The sequence below is a fragment of the Cygnus olor genome, chromosome 19, assembly GCF_009769625.2.
Source record: "Cygnus olor isolate bCygOlo1 chromosome 19, bCygOlo1.pri.v2, whole genome shotgun sequence".
Lineage (NCBI taxonomy): Eukaryota > Metazoa > Chordata > Aves > Anseriformes > Anatidae > Cygnus > Cygnus olor.
The window spans coordinates 7,988,217-8,011,881 of NC_049187.1; the positions used below are offsets into that span (position 1 = coordinate 7,988,217).

The 23,665-nt window shown below is 52.0% G+C and overlaps 1 protein-coding gene across 3 annotated transcripts in view; it reads right to left on the reverse strand.

Moving 5' to 3' along the window:
• The window catches only part of VAV2 (vav guanine nucleotide exchange factor 2), a 126,046-nt gene that overhangs the window by 45,374 nt on the left and 57,007 nt on the right, over positions 1-23,665 (reverse strand). For all 3 annotated transcript variants that reach the window (XM_040531108.1, XM_040531107.1, XM_040531106.1), the window contains one exon: positions 944-1,002. In XM_040531108.1, the coding sequence (XP_040387042.1) occupies positions 944-1,002 (59 nt within the window). The remainder of the gene's footprint in view (positions 1-943; positions 1,003-23,665) is intronic.

Below are 23,665 nucleotides of genomic sequence, written 5' to 3' on the forward strand. Positions count from 1 at the left end.
AAACCCCACAGCTGGCCCCACACTTTGGGGCTGGCCCCAAGACACAGCCACAGACCAGTGCTATGCTACATCCTGACCAGAATAGCAGCAAGACAAGATCCGAGGAAAAAAACAAGTGTTTTACAGCTTGGGGCATAGGGGAGGAAGGGGAAAGGAAAAAAAAACATGCACCAATTAAAAAAGAAGGGAGGAAAGGTTCTTCAGGCTGAGAACTCTTCCCAGTTGTATCTGGGCCTAATGAGCAGACGTTGTCTGATTAATAATATAAATGCACACAAACAAGGGAACCAATTGCAAACAAATTGCGTTGAACCGAACAAAGGCGCGGGTCAGAGCTCTGCTGGATGGGGCTGTTTGCTTTTCTGAAGCCCTTCTCCAGGGCTCCAGGCAGGAGCAGCCCCAGCAGCAGGGCAGCTCTCCCTGAGGCCAGGCCATTTATTTACCCCCATCACACAGGCAGCCATCAGGTGCCTTTCTCCACCCCAGGAAGAGATTTCCCAGCTGCTGGCAAATCCGGGTCACTTCTGCAGCTCCCGACAGCGCCAAGTCCCCGGGAGGACAGCGGGTGCGAGCCCAGGGGACAGGGACAGGAGGTGGCAAGGAAGGGGACGGGCATTTCTGACAAGGGGAATTGTTTGGCAGCAGCAGAGGAGACCAGAGCAAAGCCTCCACCACCACAAACTCAACCCCACCCTTTATCCCTCCCCAGTGCATTACATACTCGTGGCTTTTTCACTTCTTTTTCTCTTTGTAAACTATTCCTGAGCAGCTGGCAAGGTGCTTTTACAAGTACCTGCCTACATCCCAAAGGCATCCTCAGTGTCTGCTTAACCCCAATTTATCCCAGTCGTATCAATGCTTCTAGGGAGCCTGATGTGATTAAATGCTACGAGTATACATAGAGAGATACAACATTTAAAGCATCACATCGCAAGGATCTTACCTAATTCCTTTGGTTTGAGCAATACTGTGGAAGGACAGCCTGGATACTGCTGAGATCACCTGGAAAAGAGAGAAAAAAAAATCCTGGTGTGCTTATTGAAGACAGAGGAAGGCAGGAGGGCACCTGAGGACCTGCAGCACGGTATTTGGGCCTGAGCTTTCTGCTCCCACAGCCATCCACTGAAATGGATGGGCTCCAGCTCCCCCATCAGTGTCACAGCACATCACCGTCAGGGCTCCCAGTATACTATCAGAGCAAACACCACTTTTGCTTTTACCACTGAGCATAAAAGACCCTTAACCTTCAGCTATAAAGATACACGTTCAGCAGAGTCACCCAAGGAAACTCCGTCCTGCAGCTCCTGTAATACTGCCAGATCTGCTCCAATGGGTTTTATGCAGCACTGAGAACCATTGGGGAAAAAAATGTCTTACTTCGTGCTTTATTTCAAAAGGTTTATAGCGCCTCGTGCCTCATTCCACCAAGACGATGATCTTTTCGAGGCAAACTTCCCAACATTGAAAGGTTTTGACTACTTGCACTTCAATAAAGAGGCACCAACAGTTGGTCAGAGCCGAGTGCAGACCATTGCCTTCTTCTGGCAGAAAGCAGACGGGACTGGTTCAGCATGAAATATTTTCACCAGCATCGCAATCAAGAGCAGCAAAGACACCAGCTTTTTCTGAAAACTCTCATTTTTGATGCACGCTCCTTTTTTTAATTGCTACGCAGAGTTTTAAGTGAAGACAAAGAATGGTTTCGGTCACTTACAGATCTAAAACTACAAATTTTACTCATATTCATCATTTCCAAGCTAGAATGAAACGACAAATCTATTGTCTTTGGAATGGTTTCCTGCCCACTGGAATGAATTGAGGTGCCTGTGTCCGGGACGCAGATAAAGGACTTCAGGAGAGGTCCCCGTGCCCAGGGCCCCCAGCCCCAGGCTCTCCGTTGGGCAGATGAAGTCGAACACCACAGACATGTGGAGCTGCCCTGCACCCAACCCAACCACAGGGCCCCGTTAATGTTTTCTGTAGGGGTGGCACGAGTCCTGGCAGAGGGATGCCACCTCCAGAGCAGCCAGCCAGGTGCGCACGTGCCCTAAGTGCACGCCTGGCTTCTCTCCTGGGACTGCTGGTGTACTCAGAGCCTCTCTCCCTCCTGTACAATGACCCAAAAATGCCAAGCAGAGTTGGATCACGGATCCCCATGCAAATCCTTCCCTCTGCGTGCAAACCCCAAGCTCACTCTGGGGGACGCACACACACGGATCCACGGGATGCCCGTGAGCCTCAGCTCCCCCGGCTGTGGCACAGACGATGCTTCATGCTCCAAACCTGTCTCCTCCTCCCCACATTTTGTGACTTTGAGCTCATTACTTGCTCTCCTCCCCACTTTTGTGACTCATTCTGTGACTTTCAGCTCATGACTTGCTCCAGGACCGTTTCTTGCAGCTCTGTTGCAAATGCCAGCCCGGCGCTTGGCACCGCTCAGCGGGGACCTGGTGGCTTTTGGCCTCCCGTCCCCACGCTCGGACCCGAAGCCAGGGCAGCAACAAAGGAGCAGCCACAGCCTGGCATTTCGCAGCCGACTTCCACTCGGAGAACAGAGATGCTGAATTATTCAACAAGGCAAATGAGATGCTGTGAATGGCAAAACTTGGCCAGGTTTCTCCCTGGTATAAAATGTCCCTGATGGGCGTCTAGCACAGAGAGGAGCCGCAGAGCAAGAGGGGATTTTCTTCTCACCTCACAGCCTTTATCGTCCCCTGTATGATACTTCTAACAAAACAGAGCATTACCAAAACATCCTTCCATTTATTTATTTATTTATTTATTTAAATAAGATGCTACCCCTGACAGTTCCCTCTAATCAGAAGATATGGATAAGGGATTTTTTTAATTAGACAAAACATCATTTTTGCTACGGTTGTCATGAGCCTATTTTGGCCTATTTCTCACTCTCGGGAGCCCATCTGGCTGGCAATCAGGACACCATCCCCGCCTGCCTGCCTTTTACAGTGATGCCCCGGAGCCCCTGATCACGGACCATAATTACTGTGCAACCAGAAGAGCAGCCGTAAAGCTCCTCTAGCAGAAGTGTAGTCCCACAAACGTAAATGCAGCAAAGTTCCCCATTTTACTGTAATCTAACAAAAAAAAAAAAAAAAAAAAAAGAAGCATGAGCAAAGGTTGATCTCTGCAAAAGGTGCTTTGGCCACGTGCTCTGCGGCCAGCATGCTGCAGGCGCCTGCCAGATTTCCACCTCTGTCCTGGGGGGCACCGAGCCAGCCAGGCTCTCCCGGTCCCTTCTCACACCCCTGTCTTGGCCGGCTCTTGTTTGCTTTGGTTTCGGGAAGTGTCAAGCAAAGACATGACTTCTGGTAACATCGCCCTTTAACCAGCAAATCTAAATGTTAAAGCTTAACTGGGACTCAAAGAAATCAGGTCTTACTCCCCAAATTGTCAGCATCCTAGAAGACTGCTCTGGCTGTTTCATTAAATCCTTGTGCCTCAGCATCCCCCCTCTAAAACCCGCCAGGCCGATTGCATCCAGGCTGGGCGAGGAGGAGGGACTGAGCCCATTATTGCCACGGGCTCAAGGCAGAGCCCGGCCGCCAGCCAACGGGACCACAAGGGGCCGGGGGCACCGTGCGGCCCCAGGGACGTCCCCTCCTGAGCGGGTGAGTCTCTTCTGCCCTCTGTTATTAGGCTCACGCAGCACAGAGATCAGTTTATGAGTCAGACAGCTATGACGAGGGTTTGACTTCCAGGGAAATCTAAAAGAAGCACGCTGTTCTCCACGCCAGGGCTTTTTGCTTTGTTCTTTCACGAAACCCCCACGTCTCTGAGCATCCTGGCACATCAAAGCCCGGGACCTGTTCCGGATGAGCCTGCCTGTGATCAGGCTCTAAATCCACGCCCGGGTACGCAGCGGAACGACCCACTTTTTAAGAAGGATCGGGTACAAAGAAGCCCTACACCTCCAAAAACAAGAGCGAGCAGTGACTGTCCGGCACCAGGCAGGGTTTTTCCAAGGAGGAATTTATTTATTTTTTTGCTAAGGAGGAGCTGGGGGCGAGGAAAACCCCGCACAACCCCAGCTCCTGCGCCAGCCCCAGCCAGGGAAGCACAAAGCATGCATTTAAGAACAAGTAATCCTTTCAATTTCAACAGGATTAAACAGCATTCTTAAAAGTAAGTAAATCCTTAAGTGTTTGCTAAACTGTGTCATTTTCCCCATAAAGTAGGTTCTTATGTGCTGAGAAGCACAGTAATATGTCCTGCCACTCCCGGCTATCATTTTCTGTTAGGCAGGGCAGGAATTGCTTCGTTATGCAGCCAAGCAGCGGTTGGCACAAGGGGTCCCTGATCTCATCTGAGGCTTAGTTGCTCCTGCAGTTCTAGGACATACTAATGCAGCTAATGCAGACATGACACTGAGTGGAATTACAGTTCGCCGGTTATTTATACCTCCCCTTTCCTTTAAGGCAGACTGGAAACGCAGAAGCTTTGTTTCCCGAGGCAGACAGCACGCCCCCAGACTTCTTATCAGCTCCCCGATGATTTATGCCAATTACTTCACACATTCAGACCTTTGGGTATCCCCACTGCTCAAACCTACAAAGCCAGTTTTGAGGCTGCAGCATCCTGAAAGTGCTACAGGAGCACACCAGGAGCCGTGAGCAACAATTGCCAAATTTACAGCTCCCTTGGACTGTGCTGGAGAGGGCTCCAGCGACCAAGCCCGCGGCACAGCCCAGTGCCGTGCCCCATCCCGCAGCCCAGGGGAAAGCCCCGTGCCCAGTACCGGCAGGGGGGAGGTTTTGCAGAGTCATTTCTACACTCTGCTTGGGAAAAACACACTTGTATGGGCGAGTTTGTCTTCTGGGAGGAGACCGGCTGTGGGCTTAAATAAGGTCTCATGCAGGTTATTATTATTATTACTTCTTCATCCAGTTCTCAACTGAACTTCCTCACGAAAGCCGCGCTCAGTGTGCACAAGTCACCATAAAAGCTACGTCTAAACTGACAACAAGATGCCAGGAACGGAGCTCTGGAAGTACAAAGTGCAGGCAGAGGTACCCGTGGCCACAGGCTGGTTCCAGCAGCTGACCTGCACGGGGTTGGGAAATTCCTGGTGGTTTCCCCAGGCAGGGCGAGGGATGCTCTCTGCATTCCTGACATTCCAGCTCTCCTCCGTTTTCTGCCACGAGCTAAACCAAACAATCCAGCTGATCATTTACCAGCCCCATGCCCCGTGGTACGACAGCGTTGCTGCGGATCAGCCCGAGCAGGAAGGCAGCGGGAGGGCCAGGGACACGGTTTCAGAGCCTGAGCATCAGAGGCCTCACGGAGAGCCTCATTTTCGAAAGGCACCGAGTTCTGCGCTTCCAGAAACAAAAGCAAGCCTCAGACCAGGTTCCTCAAATTCACCGGTCACTTTGCAAGGATCCTGGCTGAGCAAAGAAACGGGAAACAAACAAAACCAGCAAAAATCCCCACACCGTAAGAAAACCACTAACTTTCATCTTTCTCACTGCCAGTGCTTTCTTTTAGGAATTACGGATTTAAAAATAAACTAAAACAAAACAAAAAAAATAAATTAATGTGCTTACTGCTCTTCTATTTCCTCCAGCATTGCTTATTTCTAGCGGTATCTCTGCACATCTAGAAAACTAAAATAAACTCTCGTTATTTGCAAAAACAACCCGAGGCAGCTGGGCTGGAATACGCTTTGCATACGAGGAACTCCCTAACCCTGCAGTTAGGAGCAAGCTGCAGGGGCTGGAGCCAGGCTCGTGGCTTGTGCAGACCCTAGCGAGGTCGTTGTGCATTCCCAGAACAAGAGGATTTGCTTTGCAGCAAGTCAGGAGCTCATCACAGTGATGATAAGCCTGGGCAGAAACCTTGGTGTTGCTACCTCTGTGCACAGGCTTCTTGGGGGGAAGGTGGTTTCAGAGCCTGAAATCACACGGAATGATTTGACACCTAAACTCAGGAAGGGCAAATAGAATAAAATAAAATATAAATATAAATAATAAAATAAAATAATAAAAAATCCTCAGACCAAATCCCTCGCCTCAGTGTGGATGGGAAGCAGACCCCAAATTTGGATACAAGCTGGCTAAATTAGTTCTGAGCTGGATAACGGCATCCAACAGCAAAACCAGCAACGTGAAGAGTTGCAGGGACAAGGCTGCCGAACCAAAGCAGCCGTGAGATTGCTGTGAGGCGCCAGCAGGACGTGCCCCAGACAGCTCCAGTTTGTGGTGCTGGTGGCAGTGGTCACCGTACGCCTTTGCCCACCCACCTGCTGAGGAGCATCGCTGCACACCCGGGGCCCAGCACCCACCCCAGCACCTCCCACCCAGCTCCACGCGCACACCAGGGCTCACAGCCAAGGGAGGATATTTGCAAACCAAAGTGTCCCCAGCAGTTTTTCCCATCACTGTCTTTTTGCATGCGCCTCTCCCCCATGATTAACACCTCCGCGAACCCAGCCCCGAGTCCTGCAGCGCTCTGTGAGACCCCGAGCATGTGAGCCAGCCCCAGAAGCACAGCTAAAACACAACCTGCTTGCTCTGGATCCATTATTTACGCTCTGCATGCACAGTACCTGTAAGGCCTGACAAGCACAGCAAACATTAAACCTACAGCTGGTGTCTGCTGCCCCTTGAGCATCCCACAGATGTTGCAGGGAATCCCTTGCACTAACATCTCCGGGTGCAGCCCCCTCCTGCGCTGTCCCAAGAGCACTGCTCCATATCGCTGAGGCGGGACAGGACCTCCAGGTTTGCTGCTCCCCTGACCTCTTAAAGCTGTGTGTGCAGCATTAAGGGCTGCTTTTAAGTGGTAAATACAGTCCTCAAGCCCAGATGCTGATTAGGAGGAGAGCTCACCAGGGATGCTAACATCACCAGCCTCACGCCGGGCTGGACTGCTAGCTGGGAACCCAGTCTGCACACTGGGAGCAGGATCTGCAGGCACAAGCTGGATTTTGCTTCCGAAATTCACCAAGGACATCCAGACGTACAGGGCTCCTTCCTTTTCTAAAGGGAATCTCGATCACGAGAGTAGCAAAGGGTTAAAATAATCTCAAGTGAGCATCTGATGCAGATTGTCCCCGAGACCTCTTAGCCACAGCTCAGAGCGCCCGTGTCAGGCTGCGTTATGGTTACAGGGACAAGCGATTACACCTCTCAGGATAATGAGGTTAAGCCCCCTAACAGCAGTGCCTCGTCAGAGATGTGCTTTCCGGATGAAAGCATCTTTACCCAAACCAACAACTCCTCCGAGGAAGCAGGAGGAGCGTGCACCAAAGGTCTGCATTATTTCCTTACAAAGCAGCAGGGCAGGGGCTCCATCGGAAAAGGGCACCTGCGTAGGTGTGATTAAAAATAAGGGCTTGAGTGTGTACGGGGCTTTTACAGCCCTCACTAGAGAGGTCCAGGAGGCAATCCCGAGGCGATCAGCATCGCTCCGCTGGGTATGTGGGCAGGGAGTATGTATTTGCTTGGCTGGTCCTTTGAAAAAAGGGTTATTTAACCCAGCATTATGCCGCATTAAGCCCATGATTTGCCCATGTTAAGTGTTGGGGACGCAAATATGATTTCATCAAAGTCACTGGCCAAGTCTCTGCTGATTTCCAGTGGGAACAGGTCTTGTATCATTTCAACATGCCTCGTTTGAAGAATTTGGGGCCAGCATATTGTCTGCTGTTGTGCAGCCTTATAACAGTGGGCAGGCATTGGAAAAATATGTCTCCCGACAAGGAGGAGAAAAGAGGAACTCAGGTGGATTTATAGCTAATGGTAGAAAAGCTCTGCACTGTACCACGCTGTCAGAAGCTGCCCAGACACATACGCCCCCTTTCCCATATTTATGGCACCGATCTGTCTTTCCCTATCACACAGTATTGGAGCAAATGTTTTCAATCACCTCTTACTGCCTGGTCCCTAAGGCCATAAGGAGGCACCTGTGCTCCTCGGTTCCTTTTGTAATAGGGATGTCCCCATCCCACAGCCAACCCTCCGAGCCAGGACCAACACAGAGCAGGCCCCTCGCCTCCCCGGGACACAGAAACGATGCAAAGGCAGGAGAGGGCAAGAGCAAGGCAGCCCGACACGCAGAAGTACCAAGAGCCGCAGCTGGATGCGCCGTGCAGCTCCCCACCACCCCCAGGCACAGAAATCAATGCCCCGAAACCTTGAGGCTTTCTTTACGCTGCCAAGTTCCTCTAACACAACAGCAATAAATACTTATTCTGCTACTTAATGGCCTCTCCTCTCCGACACGGATGCTGAGTCTCTGTCTCATGCAGTTACCTCTGCCATCACCGTCTGATGTCCTGGCAACGACTGAAGCAAGGAGCCTGCTCTGATGAGACTTTAAAAGAGTGGGGGGAAAAAAAATCCAAGCACTTGAGGAAGTGAACTAACACCAAAGCCAGCAGACACTGAGGCTGTACGTGCTGCTGGAAGCAGGCTGCACCTCCACCAGGGGAATACAGGAGAGTTCCTACTGGGAGTGTGTCAAGCAATGAGTTTGCCCACGGCAGTACGCTCCGGGAGGTCCCAGGGAGCTGTCGTGCACATCAGGTCCCCCAAAACCCGGCGGTGTGACTCAAATGCTCTCAAGGAGGCACAGGGGAGGCGACTTTCCAATTCCGCATCCTCCTGCAAAATACCCGCCAGCATCTCCACTGTTTTACCTGGCTTAGCTTGGCGCCGTCGATTTGCACAGAAGTTGCAAGCCATCGGAAATAAGCCAGCTCTTAGCACGAGAAAGGAAGGAAAATGAAAAGCCTCCACGTCCCAAAAGTTATTTGTGGGAAAAGCTTGTTAGCACCTCTAAACGCTGACTTGGGAATGAGTCACCAATGTGCCACAAGTGTGGGTGTAAGGTGGCACCAGCCATCTCACATTTCTGCATGATATGGAACGGCATTAATTAAACAGGAGCCTAAACCATCTTAGCCCTGGTGTGCAGCAGTGCGTGAGAAGAGCCGAGGATCGGAGGGACGTGTGAGTAAACAGCAGGCTCACAGGGCACTCCGTCCCTCCTTGCAGACCACAAAGCACAGCCTTGGCTTGTCAGAGATTGCAAACGGACAAACGCCCCAGCGGGACAGACAGCAGGAGATCCATCCTGGACTGGCTTTAGAAGAGGATTTGTCCTGTCTTACTGTCCAGAAGGTGGAGGAGGATGCAATGTTTTACACATGCTGATGGAGAGATTTTAATTTCATTCACACATGTGCACTTCTCTCTGACCATCAGTCCGTTCAGGGGAGCTGCCTGTGCATTTCTCTCCCCCTGAACACAACTCTCTTGTCCCTGGGGGGCTCCAATGCACCATCAGTGCCCAGGGACCGCTGGGTCACCTCCCCTTGCTGCTGCCCAGCACCACAGCCCCTCACTGCTCGTGTGATCCCAGCCCGTCCCAGCGCACGCTGGTTTTGCTGATCTGTGAAGCCCAAGCCAACCACGTTCTGCTTTTGCAGAGCAATAACGGAATATATTTGGGCAATGGGAACCAGATGGGAGGCGAAACGAAGCGCTTCGTTTTCACTCTAGATGAGATTTCAGCATCTTCCTGCCGGCTGCCCAGAGACAAGGAGGATTCCCAGAAACGCCTGAGCATGGGGGAGTCTGAGATGAGGGACTGGCTGCTTTCCCCGAGACCAAGGATGTTGCAAAACTGCCTTTAAGAAAAACGCAGAGGGTTCATTTGTATAGCTTTTGTGAGAGTTACAAAAGCTGGCTAAAAAAGTGCATCCTTCTGGAAACAAAGCTGATGAAGCCAGGGAACGACGCTTTCCTGGAAATTAGGGGGAAAAAAAAGGCTAAGCGAGGAATTGGCTGAGCTTCCCGGAGCTGACACCAAGGTGAGTGCCCAGCCACGGAGCACATGAAGGAGCCAGAAGCCGCTGGGGTGGCAGCACCAACCGGCATGTGCCGGGGCTCCGCGGCTCTGTGCCTCGCCTGGCCAAGCTGTCTCCTTCCCTCGGCCCCAATTAGCAAGGCAGCGGATCTGTAATTAACCTGGAAGGATGCCGAGCGCTGAGCAGCTCGGGATGAAGGCAGGCAGGGTGACGGGGCGGCAACGTGCCGGGCGATCGGCATTAGCTGACCCCAAAAGCACGGAGGAGGAGATCAACCAGCCTTTAACAGAAAAAGAGTTGCTGGCCAGGTTTGTTGGGGGCTTGCAGGGGGGGTTCAGTTGTATGACAGCTGGGAAAGGGCCAAAAATCTCCCCCCAAACCCTCACCAGCTTTACGGATCGCACTGCCCCACGACGCCCCTGCTTGATCCCCAGCACTGCCCGCGTGCAGGCGAGCTGCCGTGGCGCCTGTACACGGGGCTGCTGTCACCCAGACCCCTGCTCCAGCTCCACAAGCACAGCGTGAGCACAGATGCGGCGGTACTGATGTTCCCAGCAGCCACAAATTCCCACTGAGGCATTCAGGCTCCAGGACACCCCCGCGGATATCAAAGGGCTGACCTTGGGATTGCGCTCCTGGGGCACCTGCAAGGCTGCGGTCGCACCGCTGTCACAGAGCAGTAACAGGGTGCCAAATGAAAAGCTCTGCAACGAGCAAGTAGCTGCATCTCCTCCCCGCTTCCCTTTGAAGTGACAAGCAGGTAGGAAGTTTTTGATGGAATCGGCTCAAGTGTGGGAGGACGTGAAACATGCAGGAAGATGCGGGCTCCAACAGCCCTGACCTCAGCGCCTGCACTTGCTGGGCACTTTGCCCTTCGTGCTTAAAGAGGAGCAAGGAAAAAAAAGCCCTGAACGCTAATTAGCTTAAAATGCTGGTAAATGCATTTACGATGGCTAATTGGGCCACACAGAGCTCAGCTCCATCACCTCGTGTTGGCACGCAGGAGCAAGCCGCCACGGAGATGCACGAAGTTGTGTGAGCACATGGAAGGAAACACCAGCAGCAACATTTCCCTGCAAGGCAGGGAGGAATGCATCCCCACAGGCTTTGGAGATTCTAGGAAAGCCTCTCAGTGTTGCCCCCGGGGCTTGGAGCCTATCTTGTGGTGGTTATAATCACCACACCTCTGTGATACCTCCTGACACAACTATCAGGAAAAGTCAGGGAAAGGGTCACCCACGATGCCAAAGCACTGATGCAAGTATCAGAAGTCACAGGATGGCCAAGCCATCGTGCTACAAAAAGCAGCTCCAGGCAGATGTGTTCATCTGGCACCATAGGAAAGCCCACGACAGGCTGAACTTGGGCTAGAAATGAGCTGTGCTTGTTAACCATTTGGATTCAGGCAGCTTTGGTTAAGTTTCCTCCCCAGCTTGCGAGGCACCTGCTCCTCAATCTCGCCCCTCCTTGTGCTCAAGGACTTTCCTGGACTCGTGACGCCCAAAGCCATGCGTTCCCCATCCCCCAGTACTGATTGGATTTGTCGGAACAGATGGAAAGAACAACTAGTCGGATGCAGGACAGGGATATCCCAACCCGCTTCCGAGAAACTGGCTTTAGCCTGCATTAGCTTTAATCCTTCTTGATCAAGGCCTTGGATGTAAGCAGAAAATATTACAGATTTTCACATACCTTTAAGTTCCCATGTCCACTCTACTCTGGAATGGATTTGGGCAGTCAGAGAAAAGCATATGGAGCACAAAAGAAGCTTATGAACATATGCAGGGAGAAATCAGAAGCATCCATATGAAACCAATTCACTCGCACAATGGCAATTTACCTACTGAAGAGAGAGGGCTTGAAATTCTCCTCGGCTTATTTCCTTCACCGTTATTCCAGCTGCTAAAGAAAAAAGTGCAGCAGTATTTAAGAGGAACACTAGTGACAGCGCAGAAAAGCTAGTTATTTGGATTTTGCAGATCCCCCTGACTTCAGGCATGGCCGTGGCACGCAGACGGGTGGTTCTCCAACCATGCCGAACCCCCCCAGCAGCAGAGCAGTAACCCAGGCAGGAGATGCCAGCACCAGGAGCAGGATACGTGCACGCAGGCACACGGACAGCTTTGTCCCCTGCTGCCACACTGAGCTTTTGTGGCTCAGAGGGTCCAAGCACAGCCAGAGGAATCCCTGGCACTGAACAAATATTTGGGGTCAGCTCTGAGCTTGAGCCAGGCTAACAGACACCGGTTAGTCCAAGACCTCCGAAGGCAGCGGAAGCTTTCCCATTTTGATTTCTCCAGCTTTGAGCCCACAACATCTTGCAGCAGCACCTTATCTGTGAGCTGGATGCTGCACCTTGAGCAGAGCACAGCACCCACCCCTGCCCCCGCAGCTCTGGCTTAGCAAAACCCCTCCCGAAGCCCTGCTGCTGCAGCTTAACCGTCACAAGCCGCTGGGGAGAGCAGTTTAAATTTGTTTAAGCTCAAATAAATTTCTGTAATATGAAAGTACACAAATGAGGTAGGAAGCTATAGCAGTTTTTCAAGTGCATCCTAAAAGACAGCTTTTTGGATGTAGTTGCAAAGGGCTGCTGTGATTTGTTCGACGCTGCATTTGCAGGCCTGCAGTTGCACCAGACCCAGGGCTTGCAATGAGAACCCCACTAGGATCAAGGCCCTTTGGGCTGCTCCAGGTTCGCCAGATTGATGAAACGTGCTCATTTCCACAGCATCAAGTACCAAAAGCCCAGAAGAGCAGCACGAGATGTGCTGGAGGAAACCAGCCCACCACCTCCTGAGCCGCCCCATTCTGCCCTGGTGGTGACATGGCAGGGGAATGGGGCTCCTGCTGCCCTGTGGACCCCTGCCTCCAGCATCTCAAAACCCAAAGCAATGTCAAGCAGAAAAAAAAAACAAGAGAAAGAGCGGCTGTTAGATGGCAAAGCATGGTAAAGCAAGCATAACCTTCATTTCATTAACTCCCATCTTCTCTTGGCCTTCAGAGAGGAGGCAAGCACCTTGTAAACTTTGTTTTTTCCTTGTTATTACAAGCTGGCTTGCCAAGCAAAATTCCCCAAAGCCACCCAGGTCCTAGCCCTTCTCACTTGGGATCAGCACTAACACGCCTTGTAAATGGCTTCAAGCCTCTGGCTGCTGGCGAGGCTCGGGCTCGCAGCCGCAGCCTGTCACATCACCGGGGCCTGCTCCATGACCCTGAAAAGTGCTCCTCCAGCTGAGAAATCGCTCAGTGCTACAGAGCTCCCTTCTTCAGCCTCGGTTATGTGTAAATATAAGGCCCTGTGCTCATACGCAACCGGCAACCTTTTGGAAAGCTCACCTCGAGCACGGTGTGACAGTTCAAGCACAGGGCACAAGGAAGCAAACCTCACTTTCTACAGTCATGAAACGTTAATTCAGGTTATGACTAGTTTTTCCCAAAAGCACTGACTTCGTTGAGCATGGGACAATTTATCCCCTTCCTGAAGTTTCTCTAACAAAGGAAGAAGGGATGCACCATTCCTGGAAGACGCGTTCCCAGAGGCCAGCAGAGCACGCACCTTGCTTCCCTCCTCCCATGCAGAGGACACAGAAGATCTCCCATCAGCAACAACTGCCTAATTTTTCCAGGTTATTAAGGATAATCTAAAAGCACCACGAGCACAGGTACGTCCAGTACAGAACTATCTGGTTCCGCAAAAAAGCTGCGACAAGGAATATATACGTTGATACCATTCTGTCAGTGCATGCACTTACACCTGCAGAAAGGCAGGAGCCTTGGGCTGATGAAAAAGAAATGCACAAGGCAGCTTTCCAGAGACACTGATAACCAGAACCTACATCCCTTACTTGTGTTCCAATGGTGGATAAATATACCCATAAAGGGCTTTGATTTGGTGGCACTGGTTAAATTTAGTCTCTGCTCCATCCAGCTGCCTCTGCAGACACCACATGTACTGCCACGTGGGCGACTGAAACGCATCGCTCACAACGTGCTGCAAACTGGCGCGTGAAAGCATTACAGTGAAACACGTCCGAAATATTGGCTCCCTCAGTGGGATGTGTACAGTCACAGCTCACAAATTACAGGGCGGAAGGGGAGCTGGATGGGTTTCCACGATCACTACTGTACAGAGGGTGAGACAAGATGACCTAAGGGTCCCTGCAGACCTAGCAAATCCATACAGCTGTTAGAAAAAATAATAAAAAAATCAAAGATTAGATCTTGGCTGCCTTCGAGAAAAGAAAAGGACAGAAAGAATCAGGCGTGATGTTTTCAGGCAGTGATTTGAGGAACGTAAATAGCTTTGTCAGGGATGCTTGGGCAGAATCCCCAGCTGGATGCTCCACCACGAGCTCCACTTGGCCCTTCTGACCAGCAGCGAAACGGAATGGCTTGAAAGAGCAGAAAGAGCAAATTGGCTGAAAACCGGGCAGGAGCAGAAAGACAAAATTGGGCCCAGGGATGGGTGGGAGCAGGGCTCGGCGAGTGCTTGCACCCTGACGGAGCGAGGTCCTGGGGGCTGTGCTGGGAGAGCTCCGTCAGCTGCTTGGCGGATGCAGCGCGGCTCTGGAGGTGTCACCAGCTGTTTATCTACCGCTGAAATGCGAGTGTTTAAAAATTAATAAGAACAGATTGAGCAAAAGCGGAATCTGCGGAAGCCAGAAGCTTCGATGAATTTCAGCATGCAACGTTAAAATTACATAGGCTGTAAAGAGCGAGCTCCAGCCCCGTTACGGGGAAGAAATGCCAAAAATACACAGACGTAATCACGCGGTGATGCACAGAGCAGAAAGCGCAGCTCCAGCCACCACATGCTCCCTCCTCGAGCCTTTTAATCAGTCACTGGAGACAAAGAGCAGCTGGGTGGTGCTGTGGTCAGGCTTGGGTTGCAGGGGGAAGGGAGGAAAAAAAGGGATAAATCTTGCTGCATGAATATAGGGCCACTTCGACATGGGCTGGGGTGTTAAGGGCTGAGGTTGTGAAGGAACCCTGCTAAAAAAGGGGGCCCTGCAGCCAGGGGGATGCCTGCCACGGGGACCCCCGCAGTGGAACAGGAATCGCTGGGCCCACACGGGCGGGCCCGTGAGGTCTGGAGAGCATTATAAGTAAAGGCCAACACCTAACGCCCCATCCCAAAAGCCACTCCTGCGAATTGGCGGCTGAGGTCAGAGCAGCCGCTAGAGGAATAAACGCTGACACGGCAGGAGCAGGCAGGCCAGGAACGGAGGCTCAGCGTAAACTTCTCCTTGGTGCTACGGTCCAGAAGAGAGATTTTTGCAATAAAGTGAGTGATGCTGGTTCCACACCACCAGCAAGCAAAGCAACCGAGGTGACCGCTGTATGAGGTGCTTTGCATAGCGTGAAACCCCCAAAAAGGCCAGCGCAGGGCGAGAGCCAGCTCCGGCAGCCCCACGTGCCCTACGTGCCTACCGCAGCTGCTGAAGGCCTCAGAGAAAAGCTCTGCCTGGCACAAACCTCGGCTTTTGGGAGGGGGGCAGCCAGAAAGAAGAGATCGCTTTCTGCTGTGAAAGATACCAATAAGCGCCTCGTTTTTATCCAATTAAAAAGGAAAACAAAAAAAGGAAGACAAAAAGCAACGTTTCCTTTGAATCCACAAACTTTCAGAGAGACTATATTACATCTTTGGACCAAAAGGGCCCAAAATGTCACTGAAAATTCAGTGTTAATAAGTATTTCCCCATCTGCTACAAAGGACGAGGTTTGATTCAAACCAACTTTTTTTCCACGACATATTTTGGCCAGATGTAAACGTTGTGCCTGGGTTGCAGTGTTTGATAGCGCTACCAAGAAATAAGCAGCTCGGCCTACCCCTCGCAAAAAAAAAAAAAACCTTTCATTTCACGTCAGGGCCCCCGTGCCGAGCTGAGCCGGTATCGCTCCATCAGCCTGTGGAGCAAAGCGGTCCGCAGGGATGGAGCTGAAAGGTTTGAATAATTCCACATCAAAACGAACCGCATGCGGATGAGACTTCCACGAAAGCATCGAGACCGTACGAGACAGGCTGCGAACGGGAAAGGGGGAAAATATATTCCTGTCAAAATGACATCCCCCTCAGGAGTACAATCTCCACAAAAGCGTTTACCCGCACGCATTGTGTCGGATTTTAGATCCTGCACTTTTGAAACGTTATGCTGGGTACTCGAATAATTATGTTTGACTTATTTAACAATTTAACATTCGCACGCTTGGCTTTACAGCTGGAGGAATAAAATCACGTCTGAGTGACTAAAAGGAAAAAGGTGGTGAGACGAGGTATGTATATTTATGCAAGTATTCCCTTCTCTGAAATTACATTTGCACAGAAAACATTAAACTAAGCAAATTCTCTCCCTAGCTGGCTATAAATGAGGTTTGGAGAGGTTGGGGGGCTCCGCGAGCAGTCGTGACCGGGCTGGGGCTTGACCCGGGCAGGGCGAGCGGCCACCGAGGTGGCTCCAGCACCACGGCCCCAGCACCACACCTCCGCAGGGGAGGCTGAGCAGGATCCACCCGACCCGCACAAACCCACAGCTCTGGGCCTCATCCTGCTCCTGCCACAGCCCAGCACCCTCAGCATTGCTTTTTTGGCTGGCGCTATCCCATACAGTGATACTGAGCAATCCCAAAGGCTTGCTGGGCTGAGCTGGCAGCATTTTGCATGGGCTGGGACCTGCAGGCACAAGGACCGGGGCTCCACCACCCCGGGGGTCACCACCTCCAGACTCACCCCACAGGGTGACCCGTGTCACCCGGTAACCCCAACAGGGACACGGCTCATCCCGCAGCATCCACAGGCACCCTGCAGGTCACACGAGAGCTGGGATTCTCCTCCCGCCAGCGGGTCCAAGAGTGCCGCGGAGGGACCTCGCCATCGGTCAGCGGGACGTGTTTTCCAGCTGGTGCATACCATGAAATGCAGCTCCACGGAGCAAACAAGGCACGCCAGGAACACGGGAACTGTGAACGGGGCTCTCCATCACTCAGCTGACACGAGATCGGGGGTTTCTTCCCCACCCCTCCGGCCGGACCTGGGGAGGGGCGGTCGGTTCCATGCGAACACCAAGGGTGCTCCCAGCAGCAGCCTGGGCTGGCCCTCTGGGCACCAACAAACCCGAGCCCAAGTGGTCCCGTGTCAGCTCCTCTGCAATATTTATCACGGGATCACTTACCCCGGCCGGTACCTGATACCGAGCAGGACTGTGAATAAGTATATCCATAGAGAAGAGGGCAGGGAAACGGGGACAAACCAGCTCACATTGAGAAAAGGTCTTCTAAAGCATTTTTTTTTTTCTGCACAAACTTTTTTCCTCCTTTCCTCCCTGCTTTTGTCCATTCCATGCCCAGAAAGCAGGGACCAGCCCCTGCCCAGACCCCCCCTTACTCCAGCTGTCCCCGGTCCCCATCACCCTGGGGTCAATCCCGCCTGGGGAACAAGAGCTACGAGAGAAGGGAGCTGAGGGGTTAAGGAGGGAGAGGAAGAGAAAATAGGGATCGCTGCATCACAGAGGGAAAACGCAGTAAAATGCCCCAGTCGGTTATCGCAGCGGGGAGAAGCGGCAGCAGCGCTCTCCTAACAAAGGCCCCACTTATGTATTTTTCATAGAGTGCTTTCTACTGCAACAGATACGAGCGTTATCAGTAATAACTGTTCGCAAGCACAATAGTGGGTGATGGCACTGATATTTGTACAGTCATGGATAAAAGCGACGGGCCGCACACTGAAACAACTCAGCTTTTATTAACTTTTATTATATAATTATATAATAAACTCTTATTAACCAGCCACTCAAGTGATTTATATTGGAACCCTTCTGCAAGATGTGCATTCCCATGTGCTACACTGCACCCTCCTCCTTCACATTGTGCATGGGTCTGAGCCCGGTTTACCCCATTTTAGCCCCAAAAAAACACAGCACGGGCAGCACACGATCCCACCATGCGCATCTCCCGGCTCTGCCCATGCAGGACGTGGGATGTCTTCATTAGGGCCTGGATGGGGTTAACAGCACGGCAGCACGGACCGGACAACTCTGGACAACTCTTCCTCTTCCGTGGTGCATGAGCAAAGGATGGGGCACGTCGAAAGCAATTAGCCCCAAGGGCCTGCAGACATCTCAATGATGTCTTTGCTCCCCCAGGGCTCCACAGCTGCTCTCCTGCTGAGCTTGGGGACAAACGGGGATGGAGCAGGGACTAGTGACAGCGTCAGCACAGCCCCCCACCAGCTGCCCTCTGGGGACTCCAGCAAAGCCGCCAGGGCAAACCTCAGCACCCCTAAGCTTAGCCACTACCTTCATGATACAGGTGATATAAATTAATTGCACGTCCCGCTGGGGATATCGCGGCACCGCTACACCCACGGCACACCTGGGATTTCCAGGAAAGCCACAGGAGGGTGAGGCAGAGCTGGCACCTCAGCACCCATGGGTGCCTACAGCCGCCGGATGCTCACAGTGCTGCAGGAGCACACGATGCAGAGCATGTGGGAAAAGAGCCAGAGGAAAGGGGAACACACAAGGGACACAAGGCAGAGAAACGAACCAGCTCAGCTCTATATGTTGAGCCTGCTCCAGCTCAACCAGCGTGCTCGCACTGGTTTCCAGCAGCGGGGACCCAACCTATGTGTTATTGGAAGTGGCAAACCCAGCATCACTTCTGCGTGACCCTTTCTCTGCCCTTCCTAGGAAAACACCGCACGTTTCTGCATGAAAAATGGAGCTGCCAAGGCACAAGCACGGCCCCGCCGGTCCCCATCAGAGGGCAGGCGGTCGGCAGCTCGTGTCCCCCAGTGCTGCCGGGCTCTCCTGCTTCTCCTCCCCAGCACCAACGGGAACATTAGATGAAACATTAGAAGGGGAAGCTCGGCCAGGTCCGTCCATAAATCTCGCAGAGCAAACACACATCTTATCAAATCTTTCCAAGAGCATCTCCCAGATGGCTCCAGCGAGCCCCACGCTGTGCACAGGACACCTTGATCCTCAGTGCTGCCTCCCTGCTGGGGCCCAGCACACCCTATAAGCACACATACACCCATGTCTTTTCCTCCTCCGGCAGCTCCCCTGACAGCTCGCCTGCCCTCCTGCCTTTGTTTTAGCTGTCGAGGAACTTGGGATGGATTTGCCTGAGAACGGCGGTGGGAGCCATACAGCGCTGCACGGTGAGGTGCGAGCAGGCTGAAGGTGATCCCGCACTCCAGAGCAACGTTCAAACAAAATTACGAACAAACAAGGAAGTGCAGCCCGTTAAGTGAGCGGCTGCGGTGCCACAAGCACGTTCATTACCAGAATTTTAACCTCACAGCTTTTCACCACCTGGACAGAGCTGAGCCACTCGCGCATTTGCATCTGTGATATAAATATCGAGATCTCCGCTGCGCCGTGCACCGTCCCCTTCCCCCAAGCCCAACGCAAAGCTAGGCGATGGTAAGACAAAAGAGCAGGGAAGATAAGCTTTGATGGGAAAAAACTATGCAGAAAAAGGACCAGAACTGTATTAAAGTATATTAAAAAAGCCAGCACGGAAACAAGTTGAAACAGCTCCCCATAAGCAGCTCGGCTCTCCGGGGCTTCATCTAACTGACATCCTTTTATTAGAGAGTTGCTGAAGATGACTGTTTAGCAGTTCCAATAATGAATGGGTGGATGGGGAGGGAGGATTTCTTTTCCATTAAGATTACAGAAGGGCTTCAGGCAAGAAGAATGGAAAAAAAAGTCCAGATACGGGATGAGGACTCTGCCCTGGTCATTAACGGGGAAAACGTGCACCGAGATCTGACCGGCCACAGCCTGGAGGCCTGTTCTCACGCAGAGGGTTGGTACTGCTCAGCCCACGGGGGGTTCATCACTCACACTCGCGCACCTCTAACGGCGAGCCAGCTGGCACATCGGATGCAGGGCATAGCGTCTTTTATCACAAAAACCCCAAAAGAGGAACTCAGGAGCATGGAAGAACCATCCAGCAATGCCATTTGGCAGAGAAACCTTTCAGAACTTTTCGTGAAGCCCCCGTTCCCTCCCAGCTGAGGGCAGTGATCACGACAGTGGCAGCACACACGACGGAGGGCACCCTCCCGACACCCACCCCACGTGGAGTGGGGCAGCGCTCCCCCGGGGCTGGCAGCAGCGCCTCTTCCCAAGGCCATAGTCCTGCCCACTGTGTCTTGGGTCTGCTCCAGACTTACCATGCTGGCACATTATTAGTCCTCATTATCGTCAGGATCTTGGCACGCCAACAGGAATCAAGGTACCCGACATGGTGCGTGCTCGCCCAGCGAGGGCGATCCACCTTTCCTGGTGGAGCCACGATGGGTTTGCTCTGCAGCTAACTCTGATCTCACGGACCCCAACCATCACACGAACCCTGGTGCAGCAAGGAAAGGAGAGGAGAAACGCATGGGAAGCAACAAAAGGAATAATCTAAGGGATTACAGAAATAATCTGAAGGGCTATGAAAGACCATAACCACTGCCAGCACCATGGGGATGTCCAGGCAGGGAGAACGCCAGCGCCAACCTCCCCTCCAGCCTTTCATTAAAACATTAACCACTGATGCGACACAAGCGCTGAGAGCAGAAAAAGACAACCAGAAGCCATCTGTTTTTAACCATCTGACACTTTCGACCCACGCCGCTGTCTCCAGGGCAGGCCCTTGGATGTGTCGCATTGTCTAATCCCAAACACGGCAAAAATAGGCTGGAGATTTTCATAAAGACGATCGCGTAGCTCGGCCGCTTCCACTTTGATTGTGAAAAGGAACTGACATCTAAAAAAAACTGCGCTGGTAAAAATAACATAAAAATGCATCTATTTTGGCCCTGAGGCCCACTGAGAAAGATGTTTCATTTTCCAAGTCTAAGAACGTAATTATGCTGTAATAATTTTTTCAGTACAAGAGGGAAGTCGTGCTTGGCTTGCTCTGCTCTTCCTAGCTGCACTTGAATGGGAAGCCAGAGACGAACAACACTTAACTCTGTTTATTTCCTCCCGAATCCAACCCAGGGCTCTCTGCAGCATCACGGACGATGCCCCTGCACTGCAAGAGCACTGCTGCGGGCTCACCCCAACCCCTGCACCTCCACAGCTCCAGCAAACTCCCAGCTGGGGCACCAGGATTCCCCCAGCACCGAGCACAGCCCGGAGCATCTCCTCCTCCCCTCTGGGCAGAGGCAAAATCAGCTTTCAGAAAAGAAAAAAAAAAGAAGAAAAAAAAAATTAAAAATCACCCGCAGCAGCAAGCCATTCCCCCATTAATTTGACTTCTCCAGGCCATTGGCACGAGCCCCCGGGTACGTTTTGTTGCTGCTCTGGCACAGGACAGGTTGTGACCGTACCAGGAGCGAAGCCGATTTCAAGCAGCCTGCTTGGCACTAAAATCCGGTTTCCATAGAAACAGGTAGGTAGCGCACAGGAACTAAATCTTATTTACTCGGTTAAAGAAAAGGGCTTTCCAAGTTGTATTTTAGACCTAAGGGTACGTGTGATATTATGGGCAGCAGAAGGATTTAATGATGGCAAAGAACGTGGCTTTTATGTAAACAATGCCTAATTTCTTTAATATCAATTATTATAAAAACACTAGCATAAATTGCCCCCCCCCCTTTAAAAAGTCCAACATCCTATTCACTTTCTTAAAAGATACTTAATTTTGTCATCTAATCCTAGCAGTTTTTAGAAGATTTTTTATTCCCAACCCTTCCTCCACTCACCCAATCAGAAATAATTCCGCTAACAAATGCCAAAATCCGCAGCTGCAGCAACTGGTTAGCTCTTCATTGCAACTTGGGCACGAGCAGCATCTAAACCGAGTGTCCTAACCTCCTGTCCCAAAAGAGACCCTCAGACCGTGAGCTCCCCCTTTTTTCCCAGCGGACGCATCAAGAGCAGGTCTGAACTTCTGTTTGGAAGCACTGCACGTGCCCAGGTCACCAATTTCTCCTGCTGGAAGTGAAATGCTGCGCTGCTTGCTTGCAAAACAATTTAATTTAGGGTGGATCTTGCTCTCTGCTACGAGGAACACTTGCTTGTGTACCCACAAACGCACACACAAAATCTATTAATGCTTGGATCATTAAGATTTATAGGTTGGAGACATCCTTAAGATTACCCTGCCTTGGCCCGCACCATCGCGGTGTTAGAATATGCATTGGTTCGGATGAATAATGCATGATGGCACCGTAAATCCAGTCCCAGCTGAGAACGTGCTCTCCAGCAAGGAGACGGGAAGGTTTCGGGGACTGCGCTGCGCTGTCTGGAGGCGGCGTTTATCTGGCTGCTAATGAAGGGAGTTGCTGCTCCAGCATGGACAAGGGGCTGCAAAACTCTAATTAATTAATGGTATTCAAAACCCATGCACATCTCTCTCCGTGACAGCCCAAATCTCTTCCCACCAGAGACCCTGGGGCTAACTCCAGCCCTTGCCGCTGGGAACCGGGGTCAATTTAAAATAAATTAAGCACTTGCAAACATTTTCTTTCTGGGGGCGAAGCGCATTGCTTAAGAAAAGGTCACTGAATAAAGGTGACCCGCAAAACCTGGGGAAGGGTCTTGTTTAACCCTGGTTACGGGGCTGGCCATCCTCCCGTAGCGTTGGTCCCCAGGACGGGGCAGCTCTGCACGCCCCAGCTAAGGGATGGGACCAAGAAACCAGGCAGGCTTCTTCTCCCCTCGGTGCTTCCCTGTGCCAAACCAGCTTGCAGAGGAGACACCGCAGCTCTGGACGGGCGTTTCGGATGGTTATTTGTTACACGGCTGTGGAAGTGAATTTTCAAGCCAGCCTGATGACAGCTGATGGTTGCTCATTAGCTCAGCCTGGGATGACATTGCTCATGGCTCTGCCAGGGTAATAAAGCAAGCAGCTAGCAAACAAAGCAAAAATCAATATGAATGAGTGTAATGTTTTTCATCATGTCTTTATTGTGTACAGCCTTCCTCGCACAGCTATTATTAGACACTTTCTCTTCCTTTTGCAGGGCACGAAGAGATGGGAGACGTTCTTATTCGCAGCTACCATGTTGGGAAATCCTACCCAGATTTCATCCTGACGGAAGAGTTTATAAATGGAAGCTGGGTAAGAACAGATCCCAGTAAACCCCAAAGAGCCAGGCCTGTCCGCTCACGCTCACTCAGGACCAGCTTGGAGCAAGCAGCAGCAGCACCCCAGAGCAGCAAAGCAGGAGACTGAGCTCCTGGGTGCTCACGTTATGGGAGAAAGAAGAGAAAATGCACCCACATGGGAACAATGCCAGACACGGCAGAATCCCACACCCTTTACAAAGCCATCCCGTCAGTGAAAGCAGTGACCCTAAGCAGCAGCAACCCAGCGCAGAAGTGCACGACACGGCGAAGCCCCCCTGAAAGGCTCAAGGAGAAAATTCCAGTCCTCCACCACCATCAACCTCAGCTAGAGGCTGATGCATCAGCCCCCACAGCTTTCCAGCCTGGCTCTCCCACTGAGGGGTGCAACCGGGGGTCCTGCAGCCCGCACGTGAAGCTCCCCGGAGCTGGGGGCCGTGCCACCCAGGGTGCGCCATGGCCCCTGCTAGCTGCCCCGTGCACCAGCTGGAAGAACTGACACCGAGCTGCTTCTGTGCACATCCGCGTTTGTTTGCAGGGGACTGTTCTGCCCCTTTGCCTGGTTCAGGCATTTCCTGCTCCGGTTTGCACGGATTTATTGCAGTGGGTCCTGCGGGGTGAGCGCAGGAGCGCTGTGATGCCTGCGCAGGCACTAACAGCCGTGCTGCCCCTTCTCCGTCCCCATCACCAAACAGGATCAATAACTCCCAGTATCGATCAGGTGAAAACAGTGAAAATTACCTTAATTACCCGCACTCAGCCA